Source organism: Colius striatus, chromosome 1, assembly GCF_028858725.1.
Source record: "Colius striatus isolate bColStr4 chromosome 1, bColStr4.1.hap1, whole genome shotgun sequence".
Lineage (NCBI taxonomy): Eukaryota > Metazoa > Chordata > Aves > Coliiformes > Coliidae > Colius > Colius striatus.
The window spans coordinates 19,242,410-19,264,146 of NC_084759.1; the positions used below are offsets into that span (position 1 = coordinate 19,242,410).

The 21,737-nt window shown below is 39.1% G+C and overlaps 1 protein-coding gene across 1 annotated transcript in view; it reads right to left on the bottom strand.

The window, feature by feature from the left end:
- The window catches only part of SACS (sacsin molecular chaperone), a 33,786-nt gene extending 16,270 nt beyond the window's left edge, over positions 1-17,516 (bottom strand). The window contains exons 1-8 of the mRNA XM_061992734.1: positions 17,473-17,516; positions 17,080-17,230; positions 14,012-14,099; positions 11,336-11,421; positions 8,409-8,520; positions 5,741-5,887; positions 3,050-4,532; positions 346-437 (exon numbers count right to left, since the gene is read on the bottom strand). Coding sequence (XP_061848718.1) covers positions 346-437; positions 3,050-4,532; positions 5,741-5,887; positions 8,409-8,520; positions 11,336-11,421; positions 14,012-14,099; positions 17,080-17,230; positions 17,473-17,474 — 2,161 coding nt within the window. The 5' untranslated portion in view covers positions 17,475-17,516. The remainder of the gene's footprint in view (positions 1-345; positions 438-3,049; positions 4,533-5,740; positions 5,888-8,408; positions 8,521-11,335; positions 11,422-14,011; positions 14,100-17,079; positions 17,231-17,472) is intronic.
- Positions 17,517-21,737: the final 4,221 nt, after the last annotated feature.

Consider the following 21,737-nt stretch of genomic DNA (forward strand, 5'->3'; position numbering starts at 1 on the left):
TCAAAGCCATTATATAGTTATTGCCTAAGCAAATACTACAAATGCAAATAAAATTCAAATTGTCTTAATTGGAGGAATATTATATGAACAAATTTATTGAACCTTGAATTGTAAATTTTCATATTTTCCCTTGTCTTTGCCTTTTTGGTAATTTGACATTTTCATTCGTGTCATTTCCAATTCAAACAATATAGCCTATAATTTCTTTAATTTTTTTTTGGATTACCAATCCACTTGTGTGAACTCAATTTAAAAAAAGATCTTACGTTAAACATGGGTTTAGAATTACTCTGTTCAACCATTATAAATCTGTTTCACTACATGAGAATACAAAAGACATATTACCTCGGCTTTTGGCAGCTTCTTTCAAAGCAACTAGAATCTCAGGCTTCAGGTCATCAGAAAGCAACCTTGCTTCCAGACCAGGAAAGAGTGATCTATCACACCATTAAAAAAACAACAAAAAATCCAACAAAAAACTTTTAGTAAAGCATCATTTCTTTACATTGCTGCACAAGCATTACCAGCACAGTAATCAATGCTAATCATCATGGTAAAACAGTCACATGCAAAGCAATCGCTTACATATGCAGAATGAGGCTTTCAGTGGACATTTTATTAGAAATGAGAAAATCACACATTTACAAGCAGAGAGTAGTAAGAAACTAATTTTTCAAACTACTCTTCTTTTCAAAGCAGGTCTAGGCAAGTTTTCTTTTGATAGAAAAATTGGGATTAGAAGATTATTTTCATTTATTTGTATTCTAAAAACAAAAAGGTAAAATAGCACCTATTACTCTGTGTTTCCTAAAGAAGAAATTTCAGAAAGAAATTCATAAGAGCTTATTTCGGCTTTTAAGCAGGCTCCAAATTTGAATATGCAAAGAGTCAAACTCTTAAGTTGCAAGTGTTTTAAAACATCTAAGTAATTTATCATAAAATTAGAATAAAAAAATACTGTAGGCAAGAAAAGAGGCAAATAAAACATTAGTATTTAAAATTTCTGTATTATCATAGGTAGCAAGTAGATTTGTGCCTGGTTTAACATGCTTCTGTATCAGTTTTACAAGACTAACCAAACTAAGTCCATTACCAATAGAACATGAACTGAGTAAAACATAGTGGTGTCATTAAGTTTCAAAAGAATTGCCTTATGAATAGTCCGAAGCAGGACCGTAATTTGTTAGTGTCGTCATGGGAATGTTTTCTGCATTAATATAGTAGGTTTAACTCCTGGAAGGGGAAACTAAGTGAAACATCAGCAAAAGATCATCTCAATAAAACATGCTAGAATTTTTTTTAATTATTTTTTAAAGAAAGTACTAGAATCACAGGCTCTGAGGAGCATTAATCCCCTCAATAACTTGAACTGTCTAGAACAACAAAGATTATGGGTTTAGAACAGAAAAAGAACAGCAGCCAACTTGAAAAAAGCATACTCCTCTCAACCACCATGGAGAGACCAGTTATCTGCATCCAACTACTTTTCTTGAAGATGTGCTGTCTATATGTGTATTCAAATCACTGTTTACTTAAAAGACCTTACTTGAAGCACTTTTTATCTTAATACCATCTATATTGGCAGGGTACAACCCACCTCTACTGCCTGTATAAACAGCCCATAAGGCAGTAAGAGCAGTAAAGCACATGGCCAAGTCTCACATTCTCTCAGTCTGAGGATCTGAAAATCAGTGACACTCTGAGGGAAAGGAGAAGGAGGGGTGGCTGTGAACATATGTACTGGTAACACTTCATTTCATAAGGAGGAACAGCTACAGGTAAGACAACTGATATGCCTGACTGACTTCAAGTACTATCTCTTAAGAAATTACTTGGAGAAGGGTCCAGATTAAACAAATCTTTTAGAAATGCATAATCCACAGAGATAAAGAGCAGTAGCCATGTTTTGTCATCAGTGACTCTCACCTCACTAAAACCTCCTTTCAGATAGTTGTAGAGAGTGACCACATCTCGCCTCAGCCTCCTCTTTTCCAGGCTAAACAAGCCCAGTTCTCTCAGCTACTCCTCATCAGACTTGTTCTCCAGATCCTTGACCAACTTTGATGCCCATCTCTAGATATGCTCCAGCACCTCAGTGTTCTTTCTTCTAGTGAGGGGCCAAACACTGAACACAGTACTTAAGATGCAGCCTCACCAGTACTGAGTACAGGAGGACAAACACTTCCCTGGTCCTGCTGGCAAACACTGTTGCTGTTACAAGCCAGGATGCTGCTGGCTATCTGGGCCACCTGGGCACAGTGCTGGCTCATGTTCAGACAGCTGTTGCTTAAGATCCCCAGGTCCTCCCAGGGCTTTCTAGACCCTTAGCCCAAGCCTATAGCATTGCCTGGGGTTGTTGTAGCCCAAGTGCAGGACCTGGCACTTGGCTTTGTTAAATCTCATCCCATTGGTCTCATCCCATCAATCCAGCCTGTCCAGGTCCTTCTGAAGAGCCTTCCTGTCCGCAAGCAGATCCACACACCCACCCAGTTTGGTGTCATCAGCAAATTTACTGAGAGTGCACTCGATCCCCTCATCCAGATCACTGATAAAGACGTTAAACAAAACAGACCCCAATGTGTAGCACTGGTGACCGGCTGCCAACTGGATTTAACTCCATTCCCCACCACTCTCTGGGCCCAACCATCCAGACAGTTTTGCACTCAATGCAGAGTAGGTCCAGACAACCCACATGCAGCCAGTTTCTCCAGAAGGATGTTCTGGGATTCCAGTATGCATGTTTCTAACCTCCTCCCATTTATAATTCTCAAAAAAAAGGTAATTTGAAATATATCCTGAGGTATTCTCTTAAAGTCTGGATCACATGATTCTTTATAAAGTTATAGTGGCAAGTGACTGTCAAACTTTTCAGCTGAGACATATGCACACAAATGTGTGTACATATATATATACACACACAGAGAGAAAACTGAGTTATACCTGTGCATTATTTCACTACATTACAGGCTGCTATGCATCATCTTACTCACAGATAAGCAAATAACATTCTGAAGCTGTTTCAACATTTAAATCAGTATTTAAAAGATACCTGGGATATTCTTCTGAGGTTATGTAAACTACATCTTGTTCTGACACAGAGGAGGAAAAAGGAATAAAATTTCCATTCTGTAAAGGCAAAAGCTCCAATCCAATCAGTTCACTGTAGACTCCATCAGAAAGTACAAATTCTAAAAGATGAAGCTTTTCTTCAGCAGGTCCACTGTGTCCTGATTTCCTTAGTACTTGCCGAACTACAGCAGGAGTCACTTTTTTCACAGCTTTAGCAGTAGAAGCAGTAAGATGCACTGCACTAGCAATATTTGCTGGTACCTTGGCGACCTGCTTCCCTGAATTCTGGAGGTAGTTGAGAACTGACTGCGTGTACTCCAAACTCTCATCCATTTCAGAAAAGTGCACATGTTCCACTTTTATCCACTGATTACTCATTGAGTAAATAACTGTATGCTGGAGCAGCTCTTTAAAGAGAGGTACTACAATTGGTTTCCAGGGTACCCTGATTTTGTTCTCATCAGGCCATAACCTATAAATTCTTTCAGTTGACAATGGAAAATCTGAATTCTTCTCAGTCTCCATTCGTTTGATAGCTTCCAAAATAAGGGTTGTGTATGCCTTTGGCACTATATTTACCACGAGAAGATCATTCCACAAAGCTGATGGATCTCTCCATTGATCCAGCTCTCGCCATTTGATACTCCTCCTATTGTCTGTGAGACCAAAGAAACCACTAACATGAACTGGAAGTCCAGTTTTGCTTTCTTCACCTGGAGGCAAAGGTAGAAAACAAAACGCTCTTCCTGAAAAGTCTGCCACAGCTCCTTTTTCCTCCCCGTTAGTTGATAAAGACATGGCTATTCCAATAGTAGGAACAAATTTCAAGTCATCAGCTAAACTATCCAGTTCAGTACACATTCCTCGACCACCTACACAGTTACACACTAACCAAGATGTTTTCTGTGCATCCTTAACACTCTCATCTTCTACAACTATATTTACATGGTATGTCACACATGTTATACTATTGCTTGGAACTCCCTTACAATATTGATTTATTGCAGTTCCTAAGATTTTGATGGAATTGGGTCTTTCGTGTTTCAAGGCCTTGTTCTCACTAGCAGTTACTCTAAAAATCAGCCTCTCAGTTCCATCAGCATCCCTAACATGCAATGAAACATCCTGAACACTCTTCAAGAAGAGCAATACTGTGTCTGCATCTGCTCTGAAGGATTCAAAGAGCTCCAAAACCTTCTGCTTGTCATAAACATTGCTGCTCAGCTGGGAAGGCTGCAGACGAAGCGGGAAACGAAAAAAGGTACCAGGAAAGTTTCCATTCTTAAAAGTTTCCTTAGTGCTGCCAAATACACCAATGAATGGTGCAAACTGATCTGTAAGTTCATTGATTTCCTTATTATCTTCTTTGAGATTCCAACACTGGCCTGATTCATGAGGTCCAAAAAGGGTTTGATGAGGATCAAGCATTCCAATCTGGTCACCACTGAAAATACTAGGGACATCTGTATACACAAAAAAAACCACCCTATTAATAATCTTAAAGCAACACAGTTATCAAATATAGTCTGAAAGAAGAAATTAAAAGGGCAAGAAAAACAGATGTTACAAAGCTGCGATGAGCCGAGTATAATGCCCATGGAAATGGCTGAGTCCTCATTCCTGGAGGTATTTAAAAGACAAGTAGCTGTGGCATGTAGGAGCATGGTTTAGTGTTGAGTTTACAGTGGGACTCCATGATCCAGCCTACATGATTCTGATAACATATAATTCAGTGCTTATTGACAGGAAGAAACAAGTACACCACCATTCTGCAATTAAGTACAGAAATAGTCATTCAACTATCTAGCAAACAGGACGCAACAGAATGCAGAAATTCTTTCAACTACATACATTCATCTTTCCAATATTTTCAGAAAAAAAAATTACTAAAGATATATTCTATTACATTTATACTTTGCAGATCTTGAAAGCTTGCTAACTTAAATGCATAAAATTCCCAGAATTAAAACATTGATGGTATTATCCAAGCTTTTATTCATGCACTACTAAATAGTTGTGAAACAACATTCTGTGTCTTACAAACGCACTTTACAAGTTAAAAACATTATTTTGGAAAAAAAGCTTCTTATCCTGTACTATTATGTAGCCTGTAAGTACTACTTACACTATACAGTTGTTCTGTACAGCAGTAAAACATTTTGTCATAATAAGAGGTTTCAAGACTGTATATAGCAAGCTTTTCAAAGATTATGTACTATCGGTCTCAAAAGTAAATGTGTATATATCTCTATCATGGACTATCCTTTCTAGCATAAAATAAATCACTGCTTATTATGCAAAGAACCTGCAAAAAAGTTTCATCTAGTCTCAACTTTCACATATATCTTCTTACATACCTTGTCTGTATTATGGGCCTCTATAATACGAACAGTAGTGCGTAACTGAAATAGCAGTGTAAAACATTGTTCATTTCAATATGAAGGACTCAGTACAAAATGATGTTACTACAAAAAACAAATCTCCTCCAAAAACTTAAAATATCCAAAGAACAGAGTTTAAGAAGCATTTAATTTTTCTGAAAGAAACTTCTCCAAGGATCTAATTTGAAAATTTACTAGAAATAAAATATTAAATATTTCCTAAATACCTAAAACAATTAAACCAATGTAAAACTTCAACATTTTCATTTAAAAATATCTACTGAGAGTACCTGTTATATGATAAACTGAATTAAAGCCAATTCCAAATCTTCCAACTTTCAGAGGATCATCTTTCTTCCTGCTTCTTGCTATTTCCTGTATACCATGCCAGTCCTCAGGGGTGAAAATTGCATCATTGTACGCATAAAATGCTGGCCCTATAATAACGAGGCAAGTGTTAAAAAGATGACAGAAGTTTACTGTTAAAAGTTTCTAGGAAATTAACTTAGAGAACTGAGGAAGACTTTTTTTAAAGATATGTGTGTGTGTGTAAATTCAACTCAAGCTGACATAAAATTATGCTTGGTGGTGAAAGGGAAGGTATAGAACAGCAGCCAAAGCAGAGGCAAGGGGACGGATTCACCCTTGTATGTGATACGTAAAAGATTTATTTTCTGATGTGGTATCTGGTTCCGGTCCACATTTTAAATAGTAATTCTGCAAAACAGAACACAAAGCAGAAACCAACAAACTTCTGAAACACATTTCCTGTGGGACAAGGTTTAAACTCAATCTCTTCAGCCTATCAAAAACAGTTTTTTGAAAGATGTACCAATCATAGTCTATTAATGCCTCCATTAGAAGACAATACATTGCAAGCTATAACAACAAACCTAGAAAGTAAGACAGGCAAATTCCAATTGGAAGACATAACGAGGCTGATTAACAACTCAAAAAAAAAAAAAGAAAAAAAAAGATAGAAACAAGAATTAGTGGATCATCCATCAAATCACAACTGAAAGCCTTTTGGGATGATTATGCAAACTGATTTGTTTGATAAACAAAGAAGAAGTGAGGCAAAAATGCTAGGAAGCCTGCATGGATGAAAACGGAGCCCCTGGACAATCTCAAGCACAAAAAAAAGAAGCCTACAGAGAGTGGAAGCACAGACAGGTAGCCTGGGAGGAATACAGAGAAATTGTTTGAGCTGCCAGTGTCAGGTTAGGAAAGCTAAAGCCCTGATAGAATTAAATCTGGTTAGGAGTATCAAGAAAAGCTTCTATAGGTATATTGGTGATAAAAGGAAGACCAAAGAAAATGTGAGCCCTCTCCAGAAGCAACAGGAGACCAGGACATGAAGAAGGCTGAGGTACTCAATGTCTTTTTTGTCTCAGTCGTCACCAGCAAATGCTCCAGTCAGACCACCCAAGTCCTAGAAGGCAGAGGCACTGGGGGGATGAAGAGACACCTGTTGTGGGAAAAGTACAGGTTTGAGAGAACTCATCTAAGGAACCTGAAGGTACACAAGTCCATGGGAATTGGTGAGATGCATCCGTAGGTCCTGAAGGAACTGGCAGATGAAGCAGCTAAGCCACCATTCATCATATCTGAGAAGTCATGGCAGTCCAGTGAAGTTCTCACAGACTGAAGAAGGGGAAACATAACCCCCACTTTTAAAAAGTGAAAAAGGAAGACTTAAGGAAGTACAGGTCAGTCAGTCTCACCCTTGTGCCCAGCAAGATCATGGAGCAGATCTTCCTGGAAACCATGCTAAAGCTCATGGAAAATAAAGAGATGACTGGTGACAGACAACATGGCTTCACTAAGGTCAAATGCTGCCTGATAAATCTAGTGGCCTTCAAGGGGGTTACAGCACTAGTGGATAAGGGGAGAGCAACTGATCTCACCTACTTGGACTTGAGCAAAGCATCTGACACTATCCCAAACAACATCCCTCTCTCTAAATTAGATAGACATGGATTTGACAGACAGATTGCTCAGTGGATAAGGGCTGGATGTTCATGCCCAGAGAGCTGCAGTCAATGGCTCAATGTCCAAGTGGAAAGTAGTGGTAAGTGGCATTCCTTGGCAGTTAGTATTGGGATCACCATCATTCAATATCTTTGTCGGTCACATGGACAGTGTGATTGAGTGCACCAGAATGCCAAAATGTCATCTTTACATTAAGAAATGCAGATAGGTCTCAAAAAGTAGAGGTTAATATGTATAAAAATCTGAAAAGTACTGTCCTTTTTTCTATAGTATCTAGCAACAGGACAAGGGGTAATGGGATAAAGCTGGAACACAAAATGCTCCATTTAAATATAAGAAAAAACTGTTTCACCGTGAGCACTATTTCACTATTTGATGGAGCACTGGAACAGGCTGCCCAGAGGGGCTGTGGAGTCTCCTTCCTTGGAGGTCTTCAAGACTCGTCTGGTCATGTTCCTATGTGACCTGATCTAGGTGGACTTGCTTCTGCAAGGGGGTTGGACTAGATGATCTCTAAAGGTCCCTTCCAACTCCTACCATTCTATGATAATACCCCAAGAATTCTTTTATCCTAGGACTTACTTTTAAATTTAAACTTTTAAACTTACTTTTAAACTTGCTCTACTAAACACCTTTCCTGTATTTTGGGATACTAAGTGAACCCATGGAAATAAGCCACAGGATACAGAGTCACCTGGGAGAAGGGACTTAGAATAAAGCAAAATATGAAGGCTCTCTCAAACAGTATTAAATGGAAGCAGGTGGAAAGCTGCTACTGACAACCTGTGACAAGACACTGCAAGGCCTTCAACAGCAAATTTTAGCTTTGGAAAAGAATTATCAACATTAGAACATAGACAATATCTGCACCTGGTAAAGCAGTCATCTCCATACAGCAAGGAGAAGCACAGACAACCACATGCATATTGAAGAATAATGGCCAAAATTAATACAAATCATATTTACCCTGATACTGTGCCATATCCTTTGACAGCAGGGTCTCTGTTCCATACTGAGTTTCATCATATAAAAACCTAACCTCTGTGGCACCAGCATCTTCTGCATTCTGTATCAGCTCCTGAGACAGAAAAAAAAAAACCCAAACCCAAAGTATAATGCAGTAATGTTGTATGTATTCTAGCAATGACTTTCTAACTTAAATAGTAGAAAATAACAAACAATCGTCTCAAGTATTATTGTTTTCACATTTTTCAACCAAAATTATTTTAACCATTTTACATGAATGAAAATAGATGTTATTTCAAAAAGAATATTCAGAAAAATGATATAAATAAGCAGTTAGAAAGTTCAGAAATTAATTGTTAAATGGTTACTACTATGTTATCCCAAATCAGAGCTGTACAAGTATCAAAACAATGCAAGAGGGCAGGAAAAAAAAATAAATTAAAGTTCACTGTTGATCCCAGACACCATCTGTAAGGCAGCGGTAAGACAAGTCATAAAGGGGCAGCACACAGCACTCTTCACATCAACTGAATTTCATTTTAACATTTCACAGTATGAATCAACTGTTCAAGAGACACAATGCTCACTTTTAACACTCCTTCAGCAACAGGATGCAAAACAGTTCTAACCAGCAACTTGGTAAATTGTGAACCAACAGAGTTCACGTGTTGAAGCCCATAGACTAGAAGGAGGTTCATGTTGGATTGGGTAATTGTTAAATAGTATTATCAGAGTTATTGAAAGCTCTCTGCTGAGAGCTATGGAGAACTCTGAAAACAAACATGCCAATAAACTACTTCTATAAACACTACCATTAAAAAAATAGGCCTATCCAGACCCATTTACATCAATAGCGTTATACAATGCAGACATGTAGCATGATTACAAATACCTAGTGGATTAGAGCTTCACACAATGCTCTGCTCAGAAGTGTTCAGAGCTCCAAAGCTATGCACGCATACACAGATGTATATACACAAGTTTGTGTATATTTGTGTGGAGGTATGTAAGTTTGTCATATCTCCACTGAATTGAAAAACTATGTAGGTGCATCACAACACATCCAATACATCCACACAATATAAATTTCATTCAATTATGCATAAAAATATGCAGCAGATATTTCAGATTAGATTGCATTCTAACATACTGTTGACAGAAAAACAAGATTGTTACCAAACACCTGGTTTCAAAACTACAACTCCTCGATTTTCACTTTGTGACAATATGTTCAGTCTAAGCTATATCCCACAAGAAACCAAAATATATTGTGTATATTATTACTTTACATAATTTTAAAGCACAATGAGATAGCAAGAAATATACCCACTGTTCAGCATAAACAAAAAACTTGTAAAGAATCTCCACAACCTATCTCATTACCTAAAAAAAGCAATTTTTCTTCTGAAAGAATAATCATGGTAATCATTCAAGAAGACACATAAAAATAGCTAAAGCCTCTAGAAATATTAAATAATAAGTATGGAAACCTCCATGTAATCAGAGTTTGCATTCATGCTGTAGCACATGGAGCATCTCCTACATTCAGCTGTAATAGCACTATATTTGAAGAATCCAAACGGTGACATTGATTTTAATGTAATAGCAAAATTCCTGGTAGTAATCCCTTCTTAACAGTCTGCTAAGTCTAAATTGTAAACCATGAAAAGGGGAACACTTTGTATTTTTAGATTTACATATCTGATTTCTAAGAACACTATCTTATCTCTTCAAGTTAGCATGAAAATTTGAGTTCGAATTGTTAAGAAGGTCTGAATCCTTCATGATTCAAATGCATCTTCTTACAGATTCAACTAATACGGGGAAATCGCAAAAATGCAAGCACCTATCCTATGAACAGACACTGCTAGGAACATAGCCAGGATGCAGTTTGCCAAAACAATTGTAGGTATGCTTATCTTAAGCATTTGCACTAAACATAAGCAACTTCTAGTTCCACAGATGCAAAGAAAACCGTCCAAGAAACAGCAGGAGCTGTCATCATCTGTCACCATTTGTATTTGTGTGTCTTATATATAGATAGACATATACATGTATCTGTAACAAATCCCATTAGTTAGAACCTGGTATTTCCATATGTTAAGGAAATGAATCTCCCAACATCCATATGATGAAACATTTGTACTTTGGGAAATGGTCTTTGTACTTAGGGAAATGATCTAGTGGTTGATAGGGCTAGGACAAAGGCTGGACTCAATGACCTTCCAGCTGAAACGATTCTATGATTCTCTTCCCTCTGTTCTTTTCAGATCATAGAATGGTTTTGCATTGGAAGGGACCTTTAGAGATAATCTAGTCCAACTGTTTCTGCCATGGGCAGAGACATCTTCCACTAGACCGCACTGCTCAAAGACCCATCCAACCTGGCCTTGAACACTTCCAGGAATGGGGCATCCACAATTTCTCCAAGTCAATGTGTTCTGGTGTCTCACCACATTCATCCTAAAAAATTCTTCCTTCTGTTCAATCTAAGTCTAACTTCTTTCAGTTTAAAACTGAAATCTCAATCTTATGCAAAGATAATACCTTCCAAGACCTTTCTATACTATTACATGGTTTTATCGTAGCTTATAGAAGAGATGAACAATAAAGTAACAAGCAAAATAAACATTTTTGATATCTCACTCACATAAAGTATGTCATGAAGTCTTTGGTTTAAATATAACATCTGCATTTTATCTCTTTTTTGTTCATTAGTTACAATGGCATCTGTGACAAACTCAGACACATAGAATACCAAAAAAACCCCAAACCCACAGCTCACTCTGCCTTATCCATAGAAGTGGAAACATGGATTGCCAGTACTAGAAGGGAGTACCTGATGAAGTGCAATTACAAGATTTGCTGGAAAGTATTAAACTAATTTTATTACATCATGCATGTTAAAAATAACATTTGTTATATACCTTAAGAATCTGTCCTCCTTCTGGGTATCTTCTTAAAATATCCTTGAGAAAATCAACAAGTGGTGGAGTTGTTTGCCCAAAACGACCTGAAAACAAACAAAAATACGTGTATTATGCTACTATGCATCTAATTTCAGATTTAAAAAATACTTCACAATGACTGGGAATTTAGAAAAAAAATTAAATCCTGATATTGTAAAATCTCATATTTCCAAAATCAACTGTAAAAAACAGTGCATTAGAAAGGGTTTTTTTAAAAAAAAAATAAAATAGCAGTCTTGATGTTAAGATCAACATGCTGTATCTATCTAGATGAAATAAATTTTTGTGCTAAGTCTTTCCATCAGTTACACCCAAACTACAATTACTGGATGTTCAAATGTAGCAACTTCTAAAGGACTACTACTTTTTAAGTAGCAGGACAGTATTCTACGGCAGTAGAGGCTCTAACTTTTTTATAGCCAGTGATAAACCCTACTGACTGCTACACACAGGCAGAGTGCACTTTGGCTTTAGTGTAAATGTCCTGTTCTGGCTTCTATGATTCTATATCATGGTGCTGGACCTGGTGCAAGCCCTGGTGTTACCTGGGCTTAGCACTGGAGGGAAAAGAGTCTCAGAAAGATAGTACCAAGTGTTACAAAGTCCTGCTCTAAGAGAAAGAGACCATCACAGAATGACAGATTCAATACTCTTCAATTCGAACTCCAGTCTGAGACTAAAGAACAGCTTCCTAATTCCAAACCTCTAAAATGTGTCCTTCAAACAAACATTAATGATGCAATCCTCACAAGGAAAACAGACTCTACTGATGCCTCATCTGTCATTTCCTTTTAAAGTTTATTAATAATTATTCTCTCACCCATCACTTCTACATATATTTGTTTATGAAGTACACAAATTCGTATGCACACACATTATAAATACAGATATATATCAGAACAAAACATTATACACCAAAAAAAACCCAAACCAAGTCATAGAATCCTCAGCAACATGAAAAATTTGCTGAAAAAAATATCAAGTTAAAAACATGAAATATCTTCTTGCCCTTACAAAATTTTTGTATCATTCTTTAAGATAACTTAATAGTACTAATGAAAAAACCCTAAGAAACTGCAACTCACAGCTGAAAGTGTGGAAAGTTATTTTATAACTTTTGTTATTCTTTTTACAGTATACAGAAGTCTATGAAAGTCAACACATAATATGCAAACTTCAAAAATAAGGTAAACTGATTAACAGTAGGCAAGTTTAGGTGTTACTTTTCTTAAGAGAAATTCTCTAAAATCAAGAAACTGGTTTTCTCAAAGTCTAACTTTGACAGGCAGGCGGAAGTGTTTAAACACCACATTTCACTATGGGAACCAAGAAAACAGACAAGTAACTTTTAAGTGATTGGACTGAAGATAAAACGTTACTATAACTCTTCACATCTGAGAGCAGAGCTGTTCTATGAGAGATTATGACTTACTGCATTCTATCAAAGGTCAAAATGATTTTTCTGGAGTATAAGAGCTGGTCCTATTTTTAAAAGTGATTCCTCAAATCAGAAAGAGAAACTTTTTCCAGGGCAGTCAAGCACTGCAATAGGAGCCTAGAGAGTCTGTGCAGTCTCCATCCTTGGAGGCCTCCCAAACTCAACCAAATCAACCCTTAAGCAACCTGCCCTGACATCAGAGCTGACCTCCTCTCTACCTGCTAGCAAAGTTGAGACCTCCAGATGTCCTTTCCAACATGAATTATTCTGTGATCACATGAAAAGTTTATGCATTATTTAATAGACACCAGTGATGAATGAACACAAAGGTGACATGGGTGATATTCAGGTACTGATCATGCACAAAAAATTATCAGAGGAACAGTTCAGAATGGGAGAAAAACACATTTACTGTTATAGAACCATGGGGTCAATTCTCTTAGGTGTCTTCTAACCATTGCAGGTTCTACAGAATGTGAACATCAACTCTGACTATCATACAAATGCTTTGCTTCCCTCTGTCACTAGGAAACATTAACCCAGTACACTGAAGGCTTAGACAGGCTAAGAAACATAACATTTTGTGACACCAAGTAAAATACATGCATGGAAAGAGAAGTTTCTTTCATCATGCTACCATGTCATTAGCATTTCTTTAATTCCCTTATAATAAAGTTACAACTAGAAGAATATTTATACTAGTAGCCAAGAATTATAATCATATCAGATTTTAATGAGAGCACTTCTGAAGGTAAGAAAACAAAAAATAATCAGAAGAAAACAAAAGCTTTTTACCAGAGTTATAGGTTTATACACAGCAATTACAGAAAAGATATCCTTTCAGTATCTGGATTGCTTACAGATTCAGCTCATTGTAATGAGTATTCAGCTTATCTTACACAAGACAAGGCAACTGTAACTGCTACTGCAAGGAAAGCTTTATTGATTCTTAAGGACAGCAATAGTCTAATTTCTACACATGAAATTACAAAGAAAAAAAAATAAACACCAAGGCACATAAAACCAGAACCTTAATTTTCCTGATGCAGAACAAAAACAAAAAAGTGAAGGGCTATATAAGACTTACAGGAAAAATAATTGCTTCCCATTTACAGAATCATTTCAATTAACTTCAGATTACATGAGAAAATGCTTTGACCTTCCAGTTTATAAACAGAGACAAGTATTTTTCATACCTCCTCCCTTTAACCCTTTTGATTGAAGCTCCACAAAAACTTGATTTTGAGACTTCTGAAGATCCACAATCTTAATACCATCAGATAACTGAAATAAAAAATAAGACAGGTCTTGATCAGAACATTCTGCAGTATAAATAATTTACTGTAGCTTCAATTCCTATGTATTTATTCTATGAAGTCTGTTTTTACCTAGAAGTATACTCATACTCTGAAACATCCAGCATTCAGTTTGAGAAGCACTTTCAGTTCCTGACATCTAGGATGGACTCCTTTGCCTTATGATAGCCCTCAGATGAAGTATCAGTTTGTCAGTAACAGGATAACAATAACAAAAAAAGGGCCACAAACAAATCAGGTGGAAAAAATGCCTATAGAAGCAAACTAAGAGCAAGACACAGCCTCCTGCTTTTACATTTGTAAAAGTCCATGTTCTGGGAACTTCTGAAATCCCACAACTAAAGCAGTTACTGTTCCAAAGTGCATGATCATAAAGAAAATAAACACACAGAGGAAATACATGGATTATGCACTCCAAAATGCACACATGGGCATGCATGTTCAAAGGAGTTTTAAACTGAGCAGTCTCAGTGCAAAGCAGCCAGTGATACAGGGTGTGTAGAGACAAAAGTATGACATAGAAATGCCCCTGAATAATTTGACAATTTCACCTCCCCATTACCTCTATGTGCAGTCCTATGGACTCATCAGGAACATCACAGAGAAAATGAGGAAAAATAAGCAACAAATTCCCTAGTAACCATTGGGAAAACTATTTAGTGATCATAGAACATACTGGGTTTGTTGCAATTCTAGTTTCACACTCTATGTGTCCCCCAGTCCTATATGGTGTGATACTAAAATACTCTTAAATGACATGATGTTATCCTGCATACCACAATAACAAATGTAGAATTAGAAGCTGTGTTGTGCTAACCAATTCAAACTAGATTCTGTTTGTAGTAAATTATACTAAACATTTATTAGGTGAAAGTATATTATTATATTAGTCTCAGTTTACAGTAAAGTTGAGAAGTACTTCCTCACTTTGATGGAGCAAAACAAAGCACTAGAAAGAAGTTGGTGCTTACACAGATGTCGATAGTTACAATGTAACTATATTTAACAAACAAATAGTCATAAGCCACAGATTTAGATGGTTACAATGTAACTACATTTAATAAGCCACAGTATGTAGCCATAACTTTAAAACATTAATAAGAAAACAAACATACTCCTGTTTACTTTCATTAGTTTCAAATGGTACTTACAGCAACAACGTGTATATTGCAAGTTCCTACAAAAATCTCATACTTGAGCTCAACTTGTCTCAATATATGAAATAGCTTACACCAGGTATACCAGCTAGTCAGGACTCAATAAAATAAAATGAACTCACAAAATGCTGCAACCTATCACCAGGTATGAAAGGGACAGAATAATCAGATTTTCTCAGGTAGGATTTTTGTACCAAAGCACCAGCAAACAATAGGAGGTTGGATAGATTCAAATTAATAGTTTAAGGCTGTAAGGACTATGAGAGAAAGTTATATTTGATTTTACTCAGCATCTGTAAATTGCACATAGCAACTTTAATGGAAAAAAGATTTACTGATGAAAATTCTACCACCTGAGTAAATTAAAAAACAATTTGATTCCAATAAAGAGGGGTTCAAAAGTTTATAAAATGTCTTCAGAATTGCTACAGTACAAAATAAAGATTCCCGTATTCTAGTTTACTATTAAAAAAATCAAATAAAAACACCAAAAATCAACACAATAGATATTAGTTTGCTTATTAACTCTTCCCTGTCAAAGGATAGTTTTCTGTGCCAGACAAGAGCATTGCTCCGACCTCTGCTTCCAGATATATTTTAGAAAGTGAAGTACTGATCTCCTTCCTCTCAAAACAGTAAGGCCTGGAGAAGACAAAATCAAGGACACACAAAACCAGGCAAGAAAATAATAGATAAACTACATGGATAGTTTGTTTCAAATCTGAGCCCTCAAAAATGACTTGTGTTCCATATGTATGTTCTTAAAAGCTTCTTGAGCAATACAACTACTAACGTCTAGTTCTTTCCTAGCATCACAGAATGGTTTGGGTTGGAAGGAAACTTTAGAGATCACCTAGTCCAGCAGTCCAACCCCTCTGCCATGGGAGGGAACATTTTCTACTAGACCAGGTCACTCAAAGCTCCATTCAATCTGACCTCGAATGTTTCCAACAATGGGACATTCACAACCTCACCAGGCAAACTGCTGAAGTTCCGAAACACTCCCTTCCCAAAACATTTCTTCCTTATGTGCAATCTACACTTACTCTTGTTTACTTTAAAACCATTGTCCCTTGTCCTGTCACTACAGGCCTTGGTATAAGGTCTCTCTCCATCTTTCTTATAAGTCCTCTTTATATATTAAAAAGCCATAACAAGATCTCCGAGCCGCCTTTATGCGTTTGTGTAAGCATTCCAACATCCTCTCTCTCCTTGGCTCTACTCATTCCATCACACCAGTACCTCCAGCTTTACATTTCACAAGAGCGTGGCTAGATGCACGCCAAGCACAACTGAAACAGTGACCCCTGGCTGACACCTTCAACAGAATAAGATCATTCATTGGACTCTCTCTCCTGTACCTTCAATTTTTAACCCACAGGAGCTTTCTGTCATAGTGATGTCAACCTTGCTGTTGAAGCTGGCCAGAAGGTAGAAAATCAAAGATCTAAAGGAAGCCAGGACATGCACATCTCATCTCACAGTGACACGCACTCTCAGGGGAATCTTCTGCTCCCCCACAAAGAAATATGGATGGACACAGATTATGCCAGAAAAAGACACAAAAAAAAAATAAAAGCCGGCACCAGGGTTAGCTGCTTGTTTCGATGATCTCTTCGCTTCCCTTCAGACTCGTCCCTAAGGACACACACATACTGTGCTGTCCACGCACCAGAAGCCCAGGCAAGCCCCAAAACGCTGCCAGGTGGGGACTTCCAGCTTCACGGCCGCGTAGGAGGCCGCCGGAGCTAGCGAGGCGCCCGCGCCCCCCGCCCCGCCGCGCCCCCTCACCTCTCTGCCGCGGTGCCACAGCCGCTGCTCGGCGCGGGGGAAGCCCGCTTCCGCCTCGATCCGCGCCTTCAGCTCCCCCACTGCCACGGAAGGCGGCAGCGCGAAGGTCCTGCAGCCCAGACACTCATGGAGGACGGTCACCCGGGCCAGCCTGCGACAAGAAGACGGACATCAGCTGGGCAGCGACACGAAGCTCCTTGCCCTGGCGCCACTCCCCCCGCCGCCTGCTCTGTGCCCCTCTCCGGGGAAAGGGGCCGCAGAACCCGGGAGCGGAGCCGCGCCCACAGCGCCGCACTCCCGCGGCCCCGGCCCATCCGGCGCGGCGCATCGCGGCGCATCGCACCGCACCGCACCGCACCGCCCCGCACCGCACCGCGCCGCGCCGCCACTCACATGCCCGCCGCAGCCGCACACAAAGGACCGTTAGCTGCTGCCGCCGCTCCCCACACCGGGAAGGGGTGGAGCTGCGCACGGCTGCGAAAGGGAGGGGCTCGGCCTGAGCTCCGCGCCGGGGAGGAAGCGGGAGGGGGAGCGGCAGGAGAAGCTGCCCGAGAAGCTGCCCCAAGCGCGGGAGCGGTGGCGCGCCCCTCCCGGCCCGGCCGCTGCCTCCGTCTCTGTCTCCGCGCAGGGAGGGTCCGCAGACGGAGTTTGCTGTCTCCGCGGAGCTGGGGGAGGCTTCCCGCGGCCCTCCGCGGCACTTGTCGCACCCGCTGATTGCCATTGCCCTCGGGCGGGCGAGCCCGATCGCTCAAGGCGAGGGGAAGGACGCAGTTTCGCTCTGCCGGCGGTGCATGTGTGGCATGCGGCTGCCAGAGCCGTGACTAACGCCGAGATCCAGAGACGTTACCGCACGCAAATTCCTCCTGCCGCGGGGCAGGCTGGCGGGACGCACAGGGGCGTCCTGTCCCGTTAATTCCCAGCATTCAGGCACCGCCACGGAGAGCACGCATCAGCCTCATCTTTCTCACCTACGCAGAGCACTGCTTTTCTCTCAGTCACTTGATTGATGATGAATATTTGTTGGTATTGATGTTCTACTTTATCCCATAGGGCGTATGGTAAGCCCTTCAAGACTCCTCAAAACAGCTTTAGTCCTGTCTGGGATACCAATGAGCTAAGGGAACTTTGAGAAATTTTGTGGAGGAGGCCAATAGAAAATCCCAAGGTTCATTGTGTGAAAAGTTCTGCAGCTGGGACCATGGGCTGAATAGCTGCCCTGCTTCAATGGAGCTGGGAGATATCAGCTGAATATGAGGCAACAGTGTACTCTCTCTAGAAGGATGACCAGTAGATCTAGGAAAGTGAGTCCCTGTTCAGTGCTGATGAGGCAGGATCTAGGATATTGTGACCAGAATGAGACCTTTAGAGTTTCCTCAGTTCCAGATTCCAGCAAAACAGTACTAATATGGTCAGGGGCTCAAACCTACAAGGAGAAGATGGTGGAGTTGGGCTGGTTTAGTCTGATGAGGAGGAGACTGAGGTGAAACACAGTAATGTACCACAGCTACCTGAAGGGCAGTTACAACGGCAATGAAACTGAACATTTGTTAGTAATGCAAGACTAACAAGGGACAATAGCAACAACCTGTAGACTGGGAGGTTCACACTGGACAGTAGGTAAAAACTTGTCTCCTGGAGAACAGTGCAGTACTGTCATGGGTTGCCTAGAGACATTATTCATAGTGGGATATTTTCAAGGCTTTGCCATGATTGACCTGATCCAATATTGGTGATCTTCCTGCTTTGAGCAGAAAGATGGACTACATACCTCCAGCCAACAACTCCATTTCATTCCAACAGGTCCTCAGTTATAGTCCCTGAGTAAACTAAAACATTTAGGGCTTTACGCAGTGACAGGAAGTTAAACCTGCTGCTTGACAGCAACAGATATCAGAGTTTCTGTGGATGGGGGGAAAGAAGCAGTGAACCTGTTTACAGAAAAGGAACTAAGCTAAGAAAAGATGAGCACACTATAAAGAGAAGGAAACTTAAAAATTGCCAAGGTCAGGTGTATCGGCATCCAACACAGTATCTAGGTAGACAGAGTGGCAGTGCTGCAACATCTTATTTCAGTCTTCACCAACATTTGTGTATTGAGTACTACAAGATTATAAGAATGTGTTAGAAATTTTGTGTGTCTGATCCTGCTTGCACCAGAAATAATTAAAAAAACCACCTATCCTAACTTGAACAAGATGGATCTAACTCTGCTTTACTTTAGGACTGATCATTTTCCTATCCTTTCACCTTCTTAACTTCCTATTCTGTTACATCCCCTTCACAGCCCGTCATCACAGAATTTTTCATACTATGTCCAAAGGAATGATAAAGCCTTCCAATCTCTTTCATTTATATATCTTGAAACCTACTGAAAGGTGTGGCAGGAGGGGCACAAACATGGATGACTTGGTAAGATGGAAGGAGTTGAAGCAGTATCAGCTACTAAAATAGTCTCCAGACCAGTTGAATGACTGAGTCACGCTGGCAAAGCCTAATTCTACAACTGGCATCATGGGAGTGATTTAACATGTTATGAAGCATGGACAATTGTTTGAGTGGGACCCTGGAGTGAAACAGACCTATCTCCACAAACAGCCACCTCTTTATGTCTGACATGTCAAGTGGTGGGACACGTTCAGATCACAGACAATCCTGCTGTCAGTGATTGGCTAAAGTTCCTCAACCCATGTCATAATTGTTTGCCTTGTTAGACTGATCTTCTTGTCACAAGAGAGACTGTTTTTCATAGTGAGGAATGAATGTCCCATTTCTATTTACTTTAATTTGCCTCTCCTTTATCATGTGTTTTCTACAACAATTTCCCCCTTTGATAATTTCTGCCTTTGAGTTGGGGTTTTTTTCTGTCCAGCCAAATAAAACCAGGATGTTGATATTCTCAAGTATAGCTGTAGTAAAAAAGTAAGCATAACTAGGGCATGTGTTCCAAAGCAGCCCTTTGATCATCCACACTGTATAATTGTTGTCATGATTCTTGGCACAGTTATGACCTGAAACCACCACCAGTGGTCCTGTCTATCCAGGACAATGATCAGGCATGGTTCATAAACCAGGGACAACTCTCCACAGGCAGCGCAGGCAAGGACATTTTGGTTTTGGGCCAAAGACTTTTAAGCTTTTTAGACATGAGCTGTGGTAGGCCACTTACCCTTAGAGTCTGGCCACTTCCCTGAGGCTCCATCTCATTTTATTACTGCCTAAATGTTGCCATTGATGATAATAAGCAAGACTCCCACTGTTTTCAGTGATGCCAAATATTCAAATTACTCATTTCATGGCACAGCCTCTTAACAGGAGAAAGCATCAATTTCAGTAACAAAGATAAGGAAAGTTAACACCAATACTCATGCCATATCAAAAGAAAGGGGGAAAATGAGCTTTTCTCAAACTCTTAAAAATAAAAGAGAAAAAAGGAAGTATTCCAAGTGCAGTTTCAGTAGAAATCTATTTTCTGACATATAATTGGAATTCAATCCCATTCCTACAGCACTAATTATGATGCTGATTTCTGTCAACAACATCCTGGCCATTCACCTGTCAAGGAACAGAATATAAATCTCTGTTTTATTACAAAATGATTTGTACATATTCTGTCATCCATTATCAAATTCTTTTTTACAGCTTATGATGGTAACCTTTGTGAATCTTTTTTTTTTTTTTGCTGATATCTAAGAAAAATCCTAGAAGAGTGACTATACAGAAATTACAGTGTCTGACCAAAAAGGAGTACATGTTCCAGTTTGCAAATTTTTCCAACAAAAAAAAAAACTAACCTAAAGTAAACTAACCTAAACTAACTAAATTTTTTTATGTGGCGTGTCTCCTTGGAAAACAGAAATATGGAAGCTGTGCAATCCTTGTGAAGTTAAAGGTTTGACATCTATTTTTGTTACACAGAACTACTACTAATGATTGTACTTGGCAATGTAAAATAAAAATACTTTTGACCTGGCTAGGTGGGAATTTTGTAGCCATGACACTTAGAAAAAAATATTTTAAATTTAAAATGATTGAAACTGATTTGAGAGTTATTAAATCCTACATATAGAAATTCGTATGATGATATTTTTATAGCCACTTTTCCAAGCAGAACAGCATTCAGATTGTAAAATGGAAAATTCTCCTGTGACTATAAACAAAGAGTTCTCTTTGGTTCAGAATGAGGTCATATAACCTTTACACGAAGGGACATAAAAAAAATAATGAAAGAGTCTTTGCAACATTTAAGTATTTTTATAAAATGAAATGAAAGCCATTTTCATAGTGACATTTCCTTGAAAACTGAAAACTCATGTTGTGGAATCACCTGATGTTTCCAATAATTCAAAATAAGTGTGTAGCAGCAGAAGGAGAAATATGCAAGCCCTTTCCTTTCTTATCAGTGTACTTGTAAAAATGGAATGGAGACTGCAAAAGGAGTGTGTGGTGTGATAAGAAATAAATATTTAGGTCACTAATGCAAGAGGAAACCTTCTGCAGTACAGCAGCTTCCAGTGCAGCAAATAACATTCTGCAGTGCTGGCAGGCAAGCAGCAGTGACTCAACAACCACATGTAGATTTGAGACACTGCACACCAACCATAAAATCAAAACTTTCTATGACACAGTAAGCACTTACCTTCATTCCTAAATCAATTCCT